The sequence below is a fragment of the Artibeus jamaicensis genome, unplaced genomic scaffold, assembly GCF_021234435.1.
Source record: "Artibeus jamaicensis isolate MK-2021 breed Jamaican fruit bat unplaced genomic scaffold, CSHL_Jam_final contig_64, whole genome shotgun sequence".
Classification (NCBI taxonomy): domain Eukaryota; kingdom Metazoa; phylum Chordata; class Mammalia; order Chiroptera; family Phyllostomidae; genus Artibeus; species Artibeus jamaicensis.
In genome coordinates this window covers 3,568,441-3,589,896 of record NW_026521911.1, presented here as the reverse complement: position 1 = coordinate 3,589,896, position 21,456 = coordinate 3,568,441, and the positions used below count along the sequence as shown (strand labels likewise).

General features: G+C 53.9%; 2 protein-coding genes across 6 annotated transcripts in view; one reads left to right on the top strand and one right to left on the bottom strand.

Moving 5' to 3' along the window:
- The window catches only part of ARRB1 (arrestin beta 1), a 70,389-nt gene extending 62,924 nt beyond the window's left edge, over positions 1-7,465 (top strand). For all 5 annotated transcript variants that reach the window (XM_053670743.1, XM_053670745.1, XM_053670742.1 and 2 more), the window contains one exon: positions 1,255-7,465. In XM_053670743.1, the coding sequence (XP_053526718.1) occupies positions 1,255-1,366 (112 nt within the window). In that variant the 3' untranslated portion in view covers positions 1,367-7,465. The remainder of the gene's footprint in view (positions 1-1,254) is intronic.
- A 10,458-nt stretch (positions 7,466-17,923) lies between these two features.
- TPBGL (trophoblast glycoprotein like) lies at positions 17,924-20,837 on the bottom strand. The gene has a single exon (XM_037131557.2). It carries the CDS (start codon positions 20,603-20,605, stop codon positions 19,436-19,438), a length of 1,170 nt encoding a protein of 389 aa, XP_036987452.2. The 5' UTR covers positions 20,606-20,837; the 3' UTR covers positions 17,924-19,435.
- Between the last annotated feature and the right edge of the window lie 619 nt (positions 20,838-21,456).

Here is a 21,456-nt window from a genome sequence, read left to right as displayed (position 1 = left end):
ATTAATCCCTGATGAGCAGCTGGGCTAACCCCGCCTGCTGAGAGCCGCCTCTGCTCGCCTCTTCAGCAAACCGCTTGCCTGCATGTGACTTGAAGGACCCTCCGTGCCTGTTCCTCTTCCTCCTGACTTGGTGGGGTCTGTTCTTCCTCCCTCATCCTTGCACGTCCGTCAGTCCGTCCACAGCACCTGCTCAGCTCACACAGGGCTGGTTCGCGGCCCTGGGCTGGGACTCTCCTGCCTCTCCCATGCCCAACCAGTGGAATCAAGCTGTGGGGTGGGGAAGGTTCTGGGGATCTTGTTGCTTCTGACTCCTGAGGACTGATGCGGATTTCCCTGCGGCCAAAGGCCATCGGCTCACCGGACAGTGGCCAGAGGGGGAGACCTGGGTCGACATCGCCAACCACCTCCAGGGCCAACCAGCTTTTTTGCTTCAGCTCCAAATCCACTCTTCCCTTCTCTGCCTGGAGATATTTGGGATCTGGGGTCTCAAGTCACCCTATGAGCACACCCCACACAGCTGGCTGGATTCTGGGAGATGGGGGACTTGAGTGGGCCTGAGCGGACATGTTTCATGGTAGAGGGGAGCTCATTGTTCTCAGAAGCAGTCCTTAGTCCTGAAACCCCACTCAGGCACCCTCTTCCCCCCCCCTTCCTCCCCCCTCCCCCCCCCAATTAGACTTGCTGCCAACCCCTTCCTCTCTAAGACCCGACAGAGCAGAGTGTGAATCAAGGCTTTCCTGGGGCAGGGTCTTCTCAGTTCTCTGTTCCATAAAGCCAAGCCAGCTCGTTCCTGAGCAGGAGCTGAGATGCTTCCTGGGAGTAGCTCTTTCGTGGGGTGGGCAGGTGGGGTTTCTTGGGCTCGTTCTTGGGGGATTCAGAATATGCTGTGAAACTGCTGGTGGCCTGACCCCTCAGAGTGGGAGTAAGTTGTTCCTCCGGCCGCAGCCCAGCTTCACCCCCCCTACCACATCCCCGAACTGCTCAAGGACCGGGTCACTTTTCAGTCCTCAGTCGTGAAAGGCAAACTTAGGCCTTCCTCTGGCATTTCCACCACTGGCTGGAGGCCACATGTGACCAGTCCTACTGTCACTGGTGGGTGTCCAGATGTGCCAGCCTGGCAGGCCTGCCCGCCCACTGTCAGCCCTGGAGGCTGGTACCCGAGTCCCACCAGCAGGCAAGCCCTCTCACTCCTCTGAATAAGCCTACTCACCCCGCCCTGCAAATACCCCTCGTTTTCCTTGTCTTTCCCACCAGCGACGACGACATTGTGTTTGAGGACTTTGCCCGTCAGAGACTGAAAGGCATGAAGGACGACAAGGAGGAGGAGGAGGATGGTACTGGCTCTCCACGGCTCAACAACAGATAGACTGGGGCCAGCCCAGCCCGGGCAGCTCCAGGTCCTCCCTCCTGCTCTAGGCTGCTCGTTTGTCTTCTTCCTGTCCTGGTGCCCCGTCCCCTTCGTTCTTCCAGTTTCTACCAGGGGGCCCAGTGGTCTTCCAGGCTGTGGTGGTGAGCCTCCGGCCTCAGGACGGGCCCCGCACCCCCATGCTCGCAGGGCCACCTGCGCCACCATAGCCCTCTCACTGCAGTCACCTTTTCATCCCCTTTCTCCCTGCTGACCCTCAGAGAGGCCACCGTGGCTCTGGCCTTGGACTTTGACCTGGGATGGGGAACAGCGGGGAGGATAGGGCGTTGGGCTTGGCGGGGTGGGGATGCGGGGTCCAGACTGTGAGAGAATGTCCACGGTCCCAGGTGGCTAGTGCAGTCTGGCAGCTAAAGGATGACCACGCCAAAGGCCACTGTCTTCTGGCTGGGCCCGCAGCCTGTGGATGGATTCTCAATGCCTGTTTGCAGTTCTGACCCACTAAACACCGTTCTCCTACGCCCATCCCTGCCCCATGTCCCTCTGCATCTGACAGTGACATTGGTATAAACCCCAGGAGTGGAGAAAAGCGACTGGACTTTCTTACCAGCAGTTACCTGGTCTAGGGCAAGCAGCGTGAACTAGCCCAAGAGTATTTCAGTGTTGTCAGGGTGTGGTCTCCTAGCTACCTGGCATCTTACCCATGTTGTCCTGTGAATAAACATGCGTAGAGAGAGAAAGTAAGGAAGGGGTACTTTCTTCAGAAAGTACTCCCTGCCCCCGCTTCCAGGCAGGATGAGCTGAAGCTCCAAAGGAGGTGTCCTGAGGGTGGCTCTGAGAAGTGGGCGCAGGGGCCGGAAGGGGAGAGTCTTCCCTGTTCCCTTCTTTGTGGACTTGAAACTGGTGAACCCGTGGGAAGCAAGGCTGGAAATCCAGGGGGCGCTCGGGACACCAGTGTCCTCCTCCCTTCCCTTGCAGTTCTTCTGGGCCAGGCTGGACTGGCTCTGCAGGCTGGGACACAGTGCTTGAGGCCACCGTGCCCACAGGCAAAAGGGGTCCTTCCTCAGAAGGTGGCAGGGTCCTTTGGGATACCCTCACCTAAAAGGGGGCTGCCGGGCAGCAAGGCACCCTTTGTTTCCTTGGGGAGTTGATGACCCCCTCAGTGGTTCCCAGTGCCATGGGGACCCCGCACCCATTGGCTGGTGTGTGTGGTTGATGTCTGGGGTGTTGCTAGGGTAACAGGGCAGGCAGGTGATGAGGTGGAAAGTGTTCGAAGGTCTCTGTTGTTGTCTGGTCTTTGATACTCTCTTACTCTGTGTCCTTGGGCAGGTTCCTTTCCCTTTCTGGGCCTCAGTTTGCCACGTAGAAAACCAAGGGCTTTGACCTGATGATCACAAGGGGCCCTCCCAGCTCTGTCCTCCAAGAACTTGTGAACATTAAAGTTTCTGGCTTAGTGGGTGGAGCCAGAGCCACTGACTCTGTTCTGTGCCTCCAGAGGGGCTCACTGGTCAGACCCTGGAGGTATCAGGGCCATGGAGAGCTTTACTTCCCCACGGCAGGCCTGAGTAGGACCCTTGTTGGACCTGGGGGGCTTGCCTGACGTCAAGGCGTGGCCATAGCTAACATGGGAGCTGCCCGGCCCTGGGGCCTGAGTATGAAGGGAGGACAGAGCTTGCATTTGCTGAGCTTCCAGCAGGGCCAGAGGGCTGCTGGTGACAAGGCCTCCAGTAACACAGCCGCTGTGGATGTGGACACCTGAGCTCCACCTTATACCCAAGCAAGCACACTGATTTATGGGGCAAGGGGCTCTCTCCTCAATTCCTGCTTCCTTCTCTCTCTAGCCCATACTTGCCTGAGAAGGGAGACAACAGAAATTTCATTACACAAGTTGAATCTCAACACTTTTCAGTCCAGGCTCCCCTGGGGTGGACTGGGCAGTCACTTCCCAGGGTGAAGCCACTTCACCAGCTCCTGGCTCTGCATCAAGCCCTTCCCTTCGGCCTCTCATGAAGACTCAACCCTAGGGAACCCTACTCAGGTGAGAATCCAGTCACCTTGGACAGTCACACTCCCCTGGCCAGTCCCGGGGTCCTAGCTGCGGGTACTCCGGGCACCAAGCCCCTTACCAGAGCTCACTGAGTGGTTTGCACTCCATCGGGCAGCTGTAGAGCTGAAGGAATGCTGGAACAATGTGCCACGAGCATGTGGTCACCAGGGTCTTCTTTGGGAACCTTTGGAGCTGGGATAAGACCCTTTAGGATTTGGGGTAATCACTCCGCTCCACACCTCCTCCTCCATCTCTAACCTGTGCACATGAAAGACTTGCCACTGGTTTCTTGAGCTTCCACCCCACCAACATCTCCCTCACCCTTTTGGGTTTATCTCCAAGGTTACCCGAAGCTTCTCCAGCTGCAAGAAGCATCATAGTCCCATCTAGCCTTTTACTCTTTGGGTTCAGGGCTGCAGAAGGGCAGTGGTCAAGTTCATTTGAATTTGGCTTCCATCCTGCGCTGATACCTTAATTGCTCAGTGCTGAGCACCGAAAACACAGAGATCAGTTAGTCCCAGGCACTGTCCCAGAGAGCTTGTGGCCAGGGAAAGTCATGGGGGAAGAATGGGGCCATGTTATTCATGGCCCCAGGGCCATTCCTCATCCACATAGTGCCTTGCGTGAATCAGGAACAGTGCCCCTTCCAGGTGGACTCCGCCTACGCTAGAATGGACAGCTCTGTAAAGGGTATCCAGGCTGCAGTGTAGCCCTGCTCGCCCCTGGACTGGGTGCCCTCCTGCAAGCCATGCACTGCAGCTCGGGGGCCCTTGGACCCATGTTTCCTCTGTCCTCTTCCTGTGAGAAAAGCCCAGCTCCTCTTCCCAAGCTTCTGGTTGGCTTTAGACCCTTGCAGCCCCCAAACATGACTGGGCCCCTCTCTGCGAGCCCCTCTCCTGGAGTCAGGTGAGACCCCGGAGGGAAACCAGTGGGTTGGGAGCACCCACTGGGCCCCAGGCCCCAGCCCACAGCGTCAGTTCATTCTGTGCACGAAGTTGGGTCCCGTGCTGAGCACACTGCCACACTGGGACTCGCCAGTGGGCGTGAAGGTGGCACATAGGTAGCAGTTTAGGGTGGAAGGAAGACCGTGGCCCTGAGTGAAAATCCCCAGGCAGAGGGTCAGCTGGGCTCCTCCACATTCCAACTATGAGAAGAATCAGTCCCAGTGAACCTAAGGACTGGTTATCTGCTGGACCCCACCGGCCTCCTCAGCCTCGGTGGTACTGTGTCAGCTGGGGAGTCACTGATAAGCTGGTTCCCGCTGCGCTGGGAGAAGCATGCTGGTCTAAAAGCCCAAGGTGCCTCTGTGTCCTCATTGTCATTACTCAGCTGAGTAGCCTTGAGCAAGTCACTCAACCTCTCGGCCTCAGTTTCCCTGACTGTAAAATGGGACAGCAATCCCTTCCCCACTTGCCTCAAGGAATTGTAAGGCTCAGGTGAATAGCAGTCAGTAGACTTGAAAGTCAGCCCTGTACATTGCAAATGGCGGCACAGGCTATTGCCCTGCCACTGCAGGGGAGTGGTCCAAGGCCATAGAGGAAGTTAGCTGTGGCCTTCTGGTCATCTCATTTAGGCAGATGTCAACCAGAAGGAGATGCAGCCAGGTTGGCTTTGGTGACCCAGCTGAGGGGAACACGGAGGCGCTATTCAGGAGTACCACACCTCAGATAATGGTCCCAGCAATCAGGACAGAGACACAAGACATGGGTATTGTCGGTGATTGGGGCACTGGGCCCAGGTTGGTGAGGACCCCCAGCCCCCAGTCCCAAATCACTTCTCCATCAAAGAACCCAAGGGTGATAAGGAATAGAAATTGCCTGCTCCTTCCCTTCAAGGTACAAGGCCCCTTCCAGTGTCAACCAGAGCTGCCAGTACTTCATGATGATACTTGGGACATACCTGGGACACTTGGGGAAAACCCAGGCCTCTTACACGCGGTGCTGAGCTGCAGCTGACCTGTCCCCCAGTGGTTCCGGCAGCCCACAAAGGTGGATTCTCTCCTACCAGTGACTGGGGATGGGACATCCTCAACCCATCCTGGAGGAAGACATTAGGCCCCAATCTTGAACTCTTTCAGGGTCTCATGGTCATAGGCCTATGCCTGTTCTGATGTTTTTCCTTTTCAAGTCAACAAGGACCAAAACACGCTCCCCCACCCTCGCGCATGAGCCCGCATCTGGGCCCGGGCAGCTCCACCACTTCGTTCTCCCTCCGGGACCTGAACGGCCAACCCGCCGGGGCAGGCTCTCCACCTCTGATGCTCGCTGGCAGGGCCACTGCACAGTGGCTTCAGAGAGAGGCCTGTGGAGGGGCGCATCCTTTCCCCATCACTCTCTCCCAACCCTTCACCCCAAAAGGGAAGTCGAAGCACAGGTCCCATGGACCCATGATCTGTAGACACTCTGACACAGTGGTTTTCCAGCCAGGTGCTGTGGAACCCCTGCTGTTCCACAGCACCTTGGCAGGGCTGTTGAAGTGGGGAGGGAGGGATGGAGGCAGGGCTAGGTCTCCAGCCCTGCCCCCACCCCCACTCCCACCATAGCAGCTCTGCTCTTATGTCTTGCCTACTGAAGTTTCGCCTTCAAAGTTTCTTTTGGAGAAAAAAATTTCTTCAAACCATGATTCCAAGGTTTGATATTAGACCAGCAGGCACACGTTCTGCCCTTGCTCTTCCTGGTGGAATGGCTGTAGTGTTCCAACACTGGGTACCTTTGTACCGGAACTCAGGTCACAGGCCCAGGCCCAGCCATTTGCTTATTCACACACACACACACACACACACACACTTTGTCATTTGGGGATTTTGTAGCCCCCTACCCTAAAGCTTGGGCCTAGGTTTCATTTGGGCAGGGGCCTGGTGCTCGGTGACTGGGGGTCATGACCCTGACATTGGCCCATGCAGTGTGGGGGGCTGTGGGGCGTGGAAACAGGCCCAGCCCTCTCCTAGGACTCGTGTCTGCACCCCAGTAGGACACCCAGCTCTCCTGGCCCAGGCACGAGGGATGACCGAAGGAGCAGTGTGGTGAGAGGAGACACTAGAGTCAGGCTCTTTACATGTGGACAGGTGGATGGCAGTCCAGGTTTCTTACAGGAAATGCTGAGGCAGGACTTTACAGCCAAAGTCCCTCCTGTGAGGGCAGGACCTGCCCAGAGATGTTCCAGGCAGCAAGTTTCCCTCAAGCGATTCTGCCAGGACTCTGCTCCCACCTTTGTGGGCAGTGGCGTGTGTGGGCTGCAGGAGGGTGCCTGAGGGAGGCTGGTCCCGTACCTGCAGTCTCCCGAACTCTCTCCCTGCCAGCCTGCCCCTTTGCCTGGGTCCCTCATCAGGGCTGAGGGCGGGCACCTTGGTGAGATCTGGACCAGCCCTTGACACAGCATCCTGCCCCTCGCCCACCCAGAGCATTCGAGGTGTAAATGTGAGGCTCAGGGCGCTGCAAGCCATATGGCATGGAAGAAAGTGTGCCATCTGACGCTCTACGTTCAGTCCGAGTGTGTCCTGGGGACCCGCTGACCTCAGTGTCTCTGTGTGTGCTGTGGGGCTAGCGCCAGGCTCTGCCCACCTCACGGGAATTACCACTGCAAGGATCATGAAAGGAGTGGGTACCAGAGGTGCTTTCGCAGGAGAAGCGGGAGCCTCACAAACTGGGGGTGGGATCGTTGCCTGCGCTGCAGATCAACAGAGCGCTCAGGGGAACAAATGTGGGGTGCACAGTCCTTCTGGAACGTGTCTGCTCCGTGGAGCCAGCCACAGACCCTGGGGGCGGGATGGGGGCAGGAGCACCTCTTCCCACTCAGTGGGAGTCAGCACTCAGCCTGCTGCAAGTCCTGGATGTGGGGACTGGTGGGTGACTGGGACAGCTCTCCAGGTCGGTGGCCCTTCTGTGAAGTGATTATTTTGTGATACTCTCATTCCTGGGCCATCTGCCAGGTTTATTTGTTGTACCTGTGGCATTCCTTATTATCTCAGATAAGTTATTGCAGTTTATTCAACTCTAACAGGACAGTGAACAAAAGAACTACAAATAGATGTCCATTAAAGGTCTTTTGTGACAGGTGCTGGCTGTGCTTTTACTTCTGTCCCATAAACCCCTGGTGGGATGTGGACCAGGAAGTGCTGGCCCTGATGCCCTGGACTGGTGGAAAGGGCCCGTGGCTGGGTCACGTGTTTTCTTCCCTGTCTCTGGTCCCAGCTCCAACCTGGTTGCTGCACCCCATTCCAGAGACTGCCAGGACGCTTTCCCCTCCCCCTCCTGCCATTTACCTGCCTTACGGCTTTGGGAAAGTTGCCCGGACTCTGATCCCTGTCAGGTCCACTGGGTCTCATGACCCCTGGTTTTCTCCTGGGGTGAAGCGATCCCATCTTCTCCTGGCACCACTGACCGCTTCCGCCGAAGTCCTGCCCCAGTTCCAGCCATGATTCCTGTTCAGGTCTCTTTCCTGCTCTGCTGGGTCTTCCCCAAGCCACTCCTGTTTTCCACAACTTACCCCTTCCTGTTCCGAAAGAACACTGGGGAGGAGTGAGGATACAAGTGCAAAAGATTCCAAGTTCTAAATGATAACGTACAGTATTAACACGAAAGGAAGGTGCTGATGAATGTAAAATGATTTTCCTAGAAAATGGATTATATATGAAAGACAAACTTTTACGTTCCTATAAAATGATGTGCAATTTAGATCAAAGCATCGCCCTCCTGGCCGGCCAGAAGGTGGCCTGTTTCCTGATGCCCCTTCCAGCCCAGAGAAGGGCAGTGGGGAGATACCCACACCTGAACCAGGAGACCTGAGCTAGTTTTTGTTCTGCCCCAACATGGACTAGATCAGTATGAGTCCAGATAATCAGCACCTGTGCCCATATTTCAGTAGCAGGAATTTAACTGAAAAAACTGGTTACAAAAATGTTGCAAGAGTTGAAAGGGTAAATGGGACATGAAGCAACCCAGAGATCAGGTGCAACGGGAACCCACAACCACCTGTGTGGTGGAAGCACAGGGAGAGGAGGTGGGCTTTGTGGGGCTGAGGAACCAGGGCCGCTCTACAGGGACTTTGTGGGAGAGGGTATCTGAGGAGCCTGGACCACAGAAGAAACACAGGTATTGCTGGAGATGCTGCCTGAAGCTGAAAGAGCAGGGGAAAAACGCTAGTTTCTCCTCTTCTCCTGCCCTTTGATTCAGTATTTGTGCCTCCTTCGGGCGGAAGCTCATTTTCAAGGAAGCTTGGGAAATGTAGTTCGCAGTGGTCACTGCCCTGCTGTGCAGAGCCAGAGGAGGCCAGGGGACTAGTTGGGAGACCAAACGGGCAAATCACCAGCTCCTCCTCCATCTTCTCACCCAGCAATAGAAATAACGACACTGGGCTGGATATCACAGTGTAGAAGGAGGGCCCTGACATCTGGCCAGGACTCTGAGCGTGGGAGAGGGGCTTGTTGTTGCCTCTTAGCTTTGAGCTTGCCTCCTGCCGTCCCCGCCTGGTGGTGCTCTGGGACTTCATTTATCCAGCTTTTGGAATCTCCAGCAAATCAAAATCAACCGGGGAGGCATTTCAGATTCTTCCCAAGACAGGGTAAGTCCACTATAGCTTATTTCTCCTACTGATTACATAGAAAAACTCTGGACAAAAATACAAAACAACTACCTAATGACTCTGAAAATTAAACAAAAGGAGGAAGATGGTGCAGGGGATTCAAAATTTGGAGAAGTAATCTGGGGTCAGTTTCCCTTTCTTTCCTCTTTTCTCCCGTGGATTTGTGCTGAAGTTAGAACCATCAACAACACAAGGTAAGACAGAACTGAGGGTCTAAACCTAAATTAGTTGATTGTCTCTAAACATAACATAATCAACATTCTACAAAGGATTATAACACGACCAAGTCTACACAATATGACATTCAAAATGTCTAGGATACAATCAGAAAGTATTTAACAAAGAATCGGGAAAATATGACCAATTCTCAAGGGAAAATACAATCGATATATACCAACTCTAAGATAACTTTGATGCTGAAAATTATTAGAAAAGAGTTTGAAGGAGCTGTTAGAACTTGAAAGTGATGGAAAGATAGTGGTTCTCAACAGAGATTAGAAACTAGAAAATGAGCCAGATGGATTTTCTAGGACTGAAAAATAAAATACCTGAAATAAAAAACTCACTGGACAGGCTGAAGGGCAGAATGAGGGCGACAGAGGAAGAGCTGGTGAAACTTAAAGACACATAAGTAGAAATCATTCAATCTGGAAAACAAAGGAAAAAGATTGACAAAATTAAGATACTGCTGCAGAAAAAAATTGCATGAAAGACATAAATTTATAAATTCAAAAAGCTGAGCTAATCCCAGACTCAAAGAAAAGCATATGATACACATAACCAAACTGCTGAATATCAAATGTAAATGGTAATATATTGAAAGCAGGTAGAGAAAATGACACATTCTTTTTTTAATATATATATGACAGATTTAAAAAAATATTTTATTTATTTATTTTTGGAGAGGGGGAAGGGAAGGAGAAAGAGGGGGAGTGAAACATCAATGTGTGGTTGCTTCTAGTGCACCCCCTACTGAGGATCTGGCTTGCATCCCAAGCATGTGCCGTGACTGGGACTCGAACCATTGACGTTCTGGTTCGAAGGCCTGTACTTAATCCACTGAGCTACACCAGTCAGGGCACAATGACACATTCTTGTACATTCTTCCATACAAAGAATGATCATTTGATGTAGCTTTCTCAACAGAAAACATGGAGGCTAGAAGAGAACGGAATGACATCTTTAAAGTGCTAAAAGTAAAAGAATTGTCAACCCAGAATTCTGTAACCAGGGAAAATATCCTTCAAGAATGATTTAAAAGAGAGAGATTCTCCGGTGATGATGAGAATGTAAGAGAATTTGTCACCAGAAGACCTGCAATAAAAATAGATAAATAGAGAAAAGAAATTCTTTAGGCTGAAAGGAAATGATGCCAGAGATGAATCTGTGTCTCCAGAAGAGAAACAGGCTACATTGGTCATCCCGAGTCCTTTAAATATGTGTGACTGTTGAAAGAAAAGATTATAAATTGTCTGATAGGGATGTCAGTGTATATACAGGGAACACACATGACAACTACGATGTAAAGGTTAGTGGGGGAAATAAAGACATCTATTTGGGAGACTTCTGTATTATATATACTTGAAGTACTCCCATATTAATCCTAAGTATATTATGAAAGATTATATATGTATATGGTGATTCCTAGAGCAACAAGTACAGCCAAAAATATAAATTAAAATTGCGTACTAAAAATATTCAAATATTTCAAAAGACGGCAGTAAAGTTGAAACGACAGAATAGGAAACAGGAAGGACAAACAAAAAAATAAAAGTGATGGACCTAAATCCCACCATATCAATAACTGCATTAAATGTAAATGGTCTAAACATAATTAAAAGGCAGAGATTGTCAGACTGGATTGAAAAACAAACAAACAAACAAACAAGATTCAGTTATATTCTGTCTACAAAAAAACGCACTGTAAATATAAAGACAAAGCCCTGGCCAGTGTGGTTCAGTGGATCGGGCACCTGCCTGCAAACTGAAAGGCCACTGGTTCGATTCCCAGTCAGAGCACATGCCTGGGTTGCAGGCCAGGTCCCCAGCTGGGGGTGTGTGAGAGGCAATCAATCAATTTATCTCTCGCACATTGATGTTTCTCTCCCTCTCTTCTTCCCTTCCCCTCTCTCTAAAAGTAGATAAATAAAATCTTAAAAAATATAAAGACACGGATAAGATGAAAGTAAAAATACGGGAAAGGTAACCATACAAACAATACTAAAAAGGAAAGCTGGCCCCGGCTGGTGAGGCTCAGTGGACTGAGCACAGGCAACTTATTTTCTTCGAAGGTGTGAAGGCAATTTGATTGTTGTCTTTTCAATAAATACCGCTGGTGAGAGTGTGGAGGAACTGGAATGCTCATAATGGGAATGCAAAATGGTAAAACTCTTTCTTAAAAATTTATTTTTCAATTACAGTTGACATACAGTATTATATTAGTTCCAAGTGTACAACAGAGTGATTAGACATTTATATAATTTACGAAGTGATCACCCTGATAAGACTAACGGATACTTTGGAAAACAGTTTGGCAGTTTCTCACAAATTTGTATTATAGAATTGTACACCTGAAACCTATATAATTTTATTAACCAATGTCACCCCAATAAATTCAATACAAATTAAAAATTAAAAAATAAACATGCTATAAGACTTAGTAGTTCCACTCCCAAAGGAAATGAAAAATTACGTTCCTACAAAAGCCTGTACACGAACATTAATGATGCCTACATTCATATCTGTCAATAACTAGCAACAACCCAAATGTTCTTCCACAAGTGTGAATGGATGAATCGTAGGCCACACAGTGGAACCCTGATCGGCAATAAGAATGAACCAACTCGTGATAGCGACAGCGGGGAGGAATCTCAAATGCATGAGACCAAGTGAAAGCAGCCCGACTGAAAGGACAAATTGCACATGTCTACTTACATGACATTCTGGAAAAGGCAAAACCATGGGGACAGTAAACAGACCCCTCGTTGCCATGGGCTATGGTTGGAGGAGGGTGTCTACAAAGTGACAGCAGGAGGGATTTGGGGGCGGGGAATGGAACTGTTCCATATCTTGATTGTCCAAATCAACTGTATGTCCCAAAAGTGGATTTTACTCTCTGCAGACATGTACCTCAATAAAGAAGCAAAAAGGGCAGGACCAGAAGAAACGAAACAATTTATAGCTCACTGTAAGGCCTCAAATGATGTTTACTGGGCCGGTACCATTTGCTGGGGCTTACGCTGTACCTTGAAGACACAGGGGTAACAGACACACCCCCTTCCCTCCAGGAGCCCTCAGGTCATAGGAGGATGAGGCAAGGGTTAGAGTTGCTGCCGAGTGGTGTTGGAGATGGGCCCACAAGCACGCACTGCGTGCCTGCGTGAGAGCACTGAGGAGGGGCCATCACAGTCAGCTGGGGCACATGAGATGGGGGAGAAGGCAGGCTTCCTAGAGGAGGCATTGCTTGAACCACGTTTTGAAGGATGAGGAGTTAGGTGATGAGAGGCTATGGATATTCCAGGTAGAAGGGAAGGCCCCTGGGAGCCCTCAGGGGGTGAGACAACCTGGGGCCCTCAGGGAGTTGTTAGGACTTCGAGGCAGCTAGGATGAAGGGAACCAGCAGAGCTGACAGGAGATGGGACCAGACCATGGCCATGGGGAGGGAGGTTACAGATAATCAGTTTCAAGAGACAGGCTTTAAGCAGGGCAGTAAAAGGGATCAGATTCATGCATTGTTAGGGTCACTCTGCTGCATTGTGGAGGATGGACCAGGGAGAGAGACTAGAGGCAGGGGGACCAGACAGGAACGGGGGCAGGGAGCCAGCTGAGAGGTGTAGAGCTGGGAACCAGATGGGGAAGCAGAAGAACAGATCAGAGAGATATTTAGGGGTAGCATAGCCAGGGCTTGCCTCCCATTTGATATCTGAACTTTCAGTGTCAAAGAAGAAACTGTACTTGCTCTTTCTCTGCCTGGATTGATATTTCCTGGACTCTTTACAAAACGTGCTCCTTCCCATTCTTTAGAGCAAGCCGCCTCCTCAGAGGGCTCTGCCCGACCACCCCATTGAAAGGGCACCCTCCCCACCGCTGTCCCATCTTTGTTTCCCCCTGAGAAGTGTATTGTTTATTTACTTGTTTACAGTCTGAGCACATGGCTCTGGGTTCTAAGCCTAAATCGGGCCTTTATTAGCACGCTGTGACATGTGGTTCATCTTTATGTGCTTTCTTCATTTGTAAAGTAGAAATAGTGACAATACCTGCTTCACAGGGTAAAACGGGTGCTATGTCAAGTGCTTAGAACAATCCTTGGCACACAGTGAGCATATATGTGTTATTTATTACTATCATTATTTTATAAGGGCTTATACCTTGTCATTTTCTTCAATATCGTATCCTCAATTTCTTCCTAGCACAGTTCTTGGCACATAGTAGGCACTTAAAATTCTTGAATGGGTTGTGACTCAATGAAAGAGGAACTTTCTCATCTTCACCAGCAGGTGACGCACATATGCAGAGAAAAGTTAAAACTGGTTTGGCTTCCACACAACTCTGCCCACAGACGTCGCTTCAGTCCCCGGAGGCAAGGAACCTCGGCCGAACCACCAAAGCAAGTTGATCAGATAGGACCCTGGACAAGTACTGCAGATGGTGGGCCGGAAAACTATAACTGTATTACAAAGTCAAAGTCACAAAGCTGCATTATGTTTTGCATGGTTACGTATTCTAAAGCTGTACTTTCCGTTCTCTCGCTCGATGGAGCAGCTGCAACAAGGAGCTGACCCTGCAGGCATCCACGTAAGGGAAACCTCGGCTCAGTGAGGTGGGGGATTGTGGGTGTCCAAGGGAGTGGGCGTCTGACACACAGCCGCAGGAATCCACAAACCCGTGTGATGCTTCTCCCCCGTGCGGTGGATATCTGCAGGGCAGGGACAGTGCTCACAAATTTTCTCTGTGCACCAGGACTAGGGACCTGAAAGGGTACTGGGCCTCGGGGGTGGGGGGGAAGCTTCTAGTCTGGTGCTGACATTGGGCCAAAAAACCCATCTGTACAAATAAATGTCTGGGGGGGGGTGGTATACCGTGACAGGAGCAAGGGTTGAGGTAAGGACAGGAGACAGCCCTGAGCCGTCCTGTTGCTCTCAGTACAAGGAAGGCATTTCCGGCAGAGTGGGCTGTGTGAGCAAAGGCATGGGGCTTGGAATCCCTGAGCTCAGTTGCTGAAGTCTGAGTAATTTGGTGTGGCTGGAGAACAGTGTTCAAGACGCTGTCTAGTGTGGATGGGGGACAGGGTTGAGGTCAGGGAGTGTATTAGCTGTCTAGTGCTGGCAGACTAGCTCAGTCTAGCAGTCTAGCACTTTTCCTCCCCCACCCGCCCCCACCTGAGGTCTTTTCAAAAGTCATTGGAGTCCAAGGCCCACCAGCCTGGTACAGCCCTAGCTTATTCTTGTCCCCATGTAATTATTAATAGTGGCCGCTTTCACTGTCCAAAGTTGCCTGGTGTGTGTGGTCACATTAGTTAGAGGGTCCCCCCGTGTGCTTCCATTATCACAGCGACCCATCTTTACTGAGGACAAGAGCAGGCCCTGTCCATCTCAGCAGCAGCTCAGCGGAGACAAGAGGCCCAGGGACAATGAGTTTCAGGCCTGGGACCATCGAGAAGGATCCGGCGGCAGGGTTTCTGCCTACGGTAGGCTAGAGCAGGCTTCTGAGGCCTGCTGCTAGGTGCTAATGGAAGCTGAAGAGTCCTCTCCACCCCCTCCTTGTTCACACTTCCGTTTTGCATCTCTAGGCCACCACAGGCTGGGGTCTGCTGCCAGAGGCCAGGAGCCCTGGGGCTGGAGATACAGAGTTAGGAGGTGGGGCAGCCAGGGTCAGATCCTCCGATCCAGACCAGGGCAGGGATGCCCCCAGGGTGCGTCCTGAGCTCTGGATCTGCTCTGCTCCTGATGCCCTGTGTGACCTGGAGGAGGGCTGCTAGGCTTTCTGGGCCTCGGTTTCCCCTCCAGTACAATGAAGAGTTGGTTGAGGTGGTCTGCACAGGTCTGGCCAGCACGGGATAAATTGCCTTGAGGCAGCACTGAAGGAAGGGGGCTGGGCAGTGAGGGAGAGGTGAGGGGGCGAAGGCAGGGACTCTGAAGAAGCCGAGTGCATGATCCCAGTAATATTTACTGCCCCCTCCCCTTCGCCCAGTCTGGGAAAGGCCATGCCCGTACATTAGTCTGCCAGGCAAAGACCTAACGAGGAAGAAGATGGACTGCAGGGAGTGCAGGCAGTGCCTCTGGAGGTCACGACCCAACCAGGACAGGGTGGGGGTTGGGGGGAGGACCTGGAGCCAGCAATGGGCGGGGCTGTCCACGCTCAGTGTCAGACTGGGCCCGGATGGCAGGAGGCAGCTCTGCCCTGTCCACAGCTGAGTCCCCAGCACCCAGCACATAGTAAGGTCTCAGCCTGGGTTTCTGAGTGAGAACAAGACGATTTAGCAGGTCAGGCTGAGCTCAGACTGAGGCCTCGTCCTCTGGACCCCAGCGGGCCCTCGCTGAGGGACACGGGGAGGACGGAGGACGGGGGTCACAGATAAACTCGAGGAGATGGCTCCCTTTGTTTTTTGAGAGGAAATTTCACGGTTTTTACAGGGTCACAGAATTCTGGGGAGTGACATGTTCCTCAAAGTACACAGCTGGTCTCGCGTCTATCACTTTTCTGACGGTTACACGCCTTTTCTCTCCCTCTCCCGCTCTCCACCTGCCTGCTCTCTAGGGGACGTCCTGGATGGAATTTTCCTCCTGGCACTTGGCCCCTGCAGGCCCCTGCAGCCTCTCCCCACCTCAGCCGTCCAGCAGCATTTCTGGCGTGAGATTAAAGGGGGAGGCTGGCCTTGTGGTAGGGCTTTGGCACTGCTGAGGGGGGCACTGAAGGGGGTAGGTGGCAAGAGGGTATCAGGGCATGACCAGCCAGATCCCTCCATCTCTCCTTTCCCTATAAGGGATCTTCTATCGCACCTCTCCACATCCCTGACGTCTCTGCAGGTGGAGGTCCCTCTACTGCCACCCAGTACAGAACGCAGGGGAAGCAGATCCGTCTTACATCCTCCCACCTACTCCCGGCCACGAATGGTCTTCTCCAATTCTCTGACTGACAAGATCTTCCTGCCTGAAGGTCTTTCTCTGTTCTGCAAACTCCTACTCATCCTTTAAAGCCCATCCAAACATGACTTCCTCTAAGAAGTCTCCGCAGGTTGGGTCAGGGTCCTTACACTAAACTTTGAGCTTCCCGGGACTTCTTTTCTCTAAGCCTTGATTAAGTATGACTCCTCCCCTGGGTCGTTCGCTTCTCTGGCGCTGGAAAAGTTGTACTCAGTAGAGGCTGAGAGAATGGCTGCATCTGCAGAGGAGGCAGGGCGGGGGCCCTGGGACCTAGTGATAGTCCCGTAAGACCAAAGGTCACTAATAGGCTACAAGAAGGATGGCAGCCCAGAGACAGCATTTAATGGGCACTAAGGTTAAATGTCAGCTGGCATATGTGAAGCTCTCAATTGTCTGATTTTTGACAACTACCGATTTGATACTTAGCTTAGTAGCAGCTCTCATATAAACTCTCAAAGATGTTTGCTGACAGCGGACCCACAACTAACAGCATGTTTTATTTGCCAGGGCTTATTGCAGCCTTTGGCCATATCATCAGAGGGCACATCTTTGGAACTGGGGAGGTGACCTGTTAAAGACAATTCTCTAACCATGTTAGAGACACAGCCACTACTTTGTCCTGGAGGATTTGCTTTTTGAAGGTCATTGACAGGTGGGGATGCTTCAGAAGAAAGTGATCCCTTCTCATGAGGAATGACGGGGTAGGGGATCTGCTAGGAGAAGATAGGACACCTGCACTGGCCCCGACTCTGCAAAGAGCGGTCCTGGGGCGAGCTGTGCTCCTGGCCCCAAGGCAGAGCTGGGGCTGGACTGTCAGGAAGTCCCAGGCGGAAGCCTCTGGCGCTGAAACCGATGCCCCCGGGAAGAAAGGAGTGAGCACCTTATCGAGAGAGGGTGCTCCTTACTGAGGTGGTTTGGGAGATGGCTCCCGCATTACCTCGGAGGTCCATTTCAATGTTACAAGGCACATATTTTAGGATGATGCAGCCCTAAAATCTGAAATGCCAGCGGTCTGGACTTCTGCCGCATGGTTCCAGGACTCCAAGATCCTCAGTGCGAAACAACCCAGCCTGGGGAACCTGAGGCAGGAGGCAGGCCTCTCAGCCTGGCCCCTCTGGCCCCGCCCAGCTGCCTCCTTGCTCCCACATATTCCAAGGAGCCATTTCATCCACCCCCACATCGAGGCTGCTTCTCCTCCCAGGCTCTCACATACCCGAGGGGACAGTTCCTACACCTCTAGCCAGAAGACTGTGGCATGACAAAGGGTAAAGGGAGTATCGGATAATTCATCAGAGGGATTGATGGCAAAGCAGCAAATAATGAACCATCCTTTTTCTTGTCTGAATTAACTGACTCAGTTTTCTGTGGCTGGAATTCCTCCCTGGTAGCCTCGTGCGATGCTAGCATTTATCAGTCCAACCAGATCCCCCACCACCCCCATCCCCACCGCCGTGATGATGAATGGAAGGGTAAGAGGGTGTAGAGGAAGCACAGGATCCTGCCCTGGCCGTGTATGTATGACCCCATCTCAGAGGATAAAACGCAGCTCTGTTTGGACAGTAGTGCCATCCCAGCGGGAAGTCTATGGGCCGAGCCTCCACCCTGCTCTGTGCAGTCAGAGCCCATTTCCTTTCCCACAGTCCAGGAGAAGACACCAAGGTCCCAAGGTCACCCCACACCTCAGGGAGGTCCAAAATGCCCTCCTAAGTATCCCCTCCAGCCCCTTCAATGCCCAAGGTCGGCAGGAATGACACGGCATGACTTACAAGAGCAGAGTATCGGAGATTATTGCAGACTTTATAGAAAACTGCCCGAGGGACATCAGATTACTGGGGTAGGGGTGAGAAGGTGGGCCTCAACCAGTGTGTCGGAGGGTGACTTCCCGTGTGCAGAGGCAGCACAGGCCAGCCATTCTGCCTGACCGAGGGGTGGGAGTCAGGGAGAGGCACCCACCTCCCCACTCACCAATTGTGCTTTGGGATCATGCAGAAGGCAGGTTGCTGAGGCTCTGACCCTGAACAAAAGGGCGTGTGCCTGAGACAGGAGGTGAGACCCCCTCCCTCTTCCAGAAGGCATGGAGTGGCGGGTAGGGAACACAGCAGCAGGAAATCCTTAGGGGTGGAGACACATGGGTGGGAAACAGCATGTACGCAGCAGCTCCCAGCCCTTCAGAGACCCCTTCCTTACCCCTCACTGAGGCCATGGTGAGGGGGTGACCCTGGTTCTGAGGCCTGACTTGCATCCTCAGGAATCTCCTTTCTCCGTGGAGACCCACCAGTATGGATGAGGTGTGTGGCAACTGCACCTGTCTTGCTGGGCTGGAGACTTCATTTTAGGAGGTAAAAAGGGTGAGCACATTTCAGGGATGGATTCCTCATTGGACCCTGACCTAGTAGTGAGTAGGAGGGGTGAATATTGAGTGTAAGCTACAAATGTGGGTGGAATCAAGAGCCTAAGACTTGGGCAGGGGTTGTAACTCAGATCGGGGGAAGAGCTGAGTCTGAGATTGGGGCAAACACTGAGTGCTAGGGGATCAGAGCCCCAGCGGGAAACGCTGAGGATGGGCTCCACTCTAAGGCTACACAGTGTGTGCAGACAGTGTGCGCCTGTCTCTGGGGTGGGAGAGACCAAGGGAGCTGAGCCCCAAGCAGGGGCCAAAGAAGGGAGGGGCCTGAGCCAGAGCGGGGGTGGGGGTGGTACTAACACACCCTCTGAGTAGGGGAGAGCCCCTGAACACTTCAGAGCCCCAGGACAGGGGTATCTATGCAGGATGGAGGGCTCGGAGCTCTGGTATGAGAAAAAAGGCTCAAAATCCACAAAAACCTTTTCGTGGGAGTGCTCTGCTTCTGAGACCCAAATGGGATGTGAGGGCCCGAGCTGGAGATGGGGGTCCATGAAGTCTAGGGTGCTTCCTGCTGAGAGTAAAGGCTCAGGAAGAGCTTGGTGGATGCAATCTCAGGGCTTTCAGATTTTAGGACAAGGTCTCCGGGTGAGTCTTAAGAGGCCCTGAGGGGAGTTGATGGGTCCGGAGCCTGGGACGGGTGGGTAGGGTTTCTGGAATCAGAAGGTGGGTATCTGGGTCTTTGATGGTGAGAGTTCTTAGAGGCTGGGAAGAAGGGGGTGCAGTTTGGGGTCTCCAGGTGTGTGTGTGGGTGGGGTGGGACAGGAGGTGATGCCAGAATTCAAAGGTCTCAGGCAGGTCAGGGGCAAGTCTCAAAAGCCCCACCAAGCTCACGGGTGTCCCATACCCACTGCTTCAGGCCTCAGCTGGCAGGGGCACCCCCAACCTCGAACAGGCAAAGGTCAGAGGCCCGAGCTCGGGGAAGTGGCGCGGGAGCCGGCGGGGGCGGCTGGGGCGGGCGCACGGCGCGGGTCGGCATCCTGTTCGTAGCGGTAGTGGTAGCCCTCCATCTGGTCCCGGCAGGCCTCACGCAAGTTGCGCATCCAGCGCTGGATGCCGCGGCGGTTTAGGTAGAGCACCATTAAGAAGATGAGGCCGATGAGCGCCAGCACCAGCCCGAAGAAGACATAGGAAGCTTCCAGCTCCGGGCCGGTGAGTTCTACTTCTTCCCCACGACCTTCGGCGTTGCGGTCCGCGCAGAGCAGCTGCGCCTCGTCCAGGTCCAAGAAAGGCCGGTCGTACAGGGGCTTCGGGGCTGTGCATCGCAGGCGCCGTGCGTCGGGGACGCGCTCTGTGGCGTTACGCAGCCAGGCCAGCAGGGGGCGCGCAGCGCAGCCACAGCGCAGGGGGTTGTCGGCAAGCAGTAGGCGCGGCACGGGCAAGTCGCCATCCCGCTCAAGTGCGCGCAGGTCGTCGGGGCCCAGGCCGGCCAGTTTGTTGAGGCGCGCGTCCAGCTGCTCGAGGTGCGGCAGGCGCAGCGCGGCAGACGGCAGGAGACTCAGTGCGTTGTCCGCCAGGCCCAGGAGGCGCAGCTCGACAAGCGGGACGAGCGCGGCGTCCAGCGCGGCCAGCAGCGCGGGGCCGCCCCGCGCCAGCGCGTGGTTGAGCTGCAGCGAGCGGAGCGTCGGCAGCCCGCGGAAAGCGCCGGCGCCCAGGGCGCGCAGCGGGTTGTGGCTCAGGTCCAGCGCCGCCAGACTAGGCAACCCGTCGAAGGCACCGTCTTCCACCACCTCGATGTTGTTGTGTGTGAGGCGCAGAGCGGTCAGTAAAGGGAGGCGCACGCCACCCGCCGCCACCTCCTCCCCGTCCGCGTCCCCGCCGGCGAAGGCGGCAGCGCGCAGCACCGTCAGGTTGGCGCCCACGATGGTGAGGTTGCGCGCGTCGGGCGGCACGTCTCGCGGAGGCTGCCGGAGCTCGGCGCCCGAGGCGCAGCGCAGTAGCAGCTTGGGGCTGCCGAAGCAGTAGCACTGGAAGGGACAGGGCGCAGCGGGCTGGCTCAGCGCTGCCGCCACGAGCAGCAGCCCCGGTAGCAGCGGCCCCCTTGGCTCCGGCTGTCCCGCGCGCGGGGCCATTGCAGCGGCCCCCGCATCCAGCGTCCGGGCCGCCGCTCTCACCAGTGAGTTCAGAGCGCCTTGGGGGCGGGGAGGGGGGCGGGTGAGGCAAGTCCTTGACCTGCAGATGCTGGCAGTCGCGGTCGGTCCGTCCACTGGCTGTAAAATCCGAGGAGCCTTCCCTTTCCTGGCTGGCGCGAGAGGGGTCAAGCGGGGAGCAGAGCCCCCCGCCCCCGGTGCCCTACTCGCCCTGCGCGCTGGCCTCCGGCTTCCGCGGCCGTTCTGGGCTTGGAGCCGAGTGGGCAGGGTTTGCCTCCCCCCCCTCCCCGCCTCCCAGCCTCCTCCTCCGCCCCCAGCGGAGTCTCCGCGCCCTCCTCGCAGAGAGGCGGGGTGGGAGGCTACCGACAATCTGGGCTTTTGGCTGCTATGCTTTCTCTCTCCCCTTCTCGGGCTCCGGGTCTGCTGAGAAGTTTGGCTGTCCCAGGTTCTCAATGCCTCCTCTCCTCCACTTTCCATGTTTAAGCTGGTTCCTTCCTCCCTCTCTGGCACCTGTGGGGCTGGGCCGGACTGTGGAGAGCAGGCAGGTGGGGTCAGCACCACAGAGTGAGAATTTGGGGGAGACCTTTAGCGTCCCCCCTACAAGCACAAGCAGTGATGAGGGGTGGGCTGAGAAAGTTACTCATTTTTCAGGCTCTTCCTAATCTCTGTGATCTAGGAGAGAGCTGTGCAAGGAGAGACTGGAAAATCCCCAGCCTCTGGCCCCCTCCGCTTCGACCCCGGTTACATTAGGGCTGCCTGGGTTACCACCACTTTGAGTTTAATAGGAGGAGCGTTTTCCTGACCCTGTCCCACCCCACCTTCGAAAATCAGGG

What these genes read in the sequence shown, in the direction of transcription:
- TPBGL (XM_037131557.2), bottom strand. Translation starts at nt 20,605, where the DNA reads ATGGCCCCGCGCGCGGGACAGCCGGAGCCAAGGGGGCCGCTGCTACCG.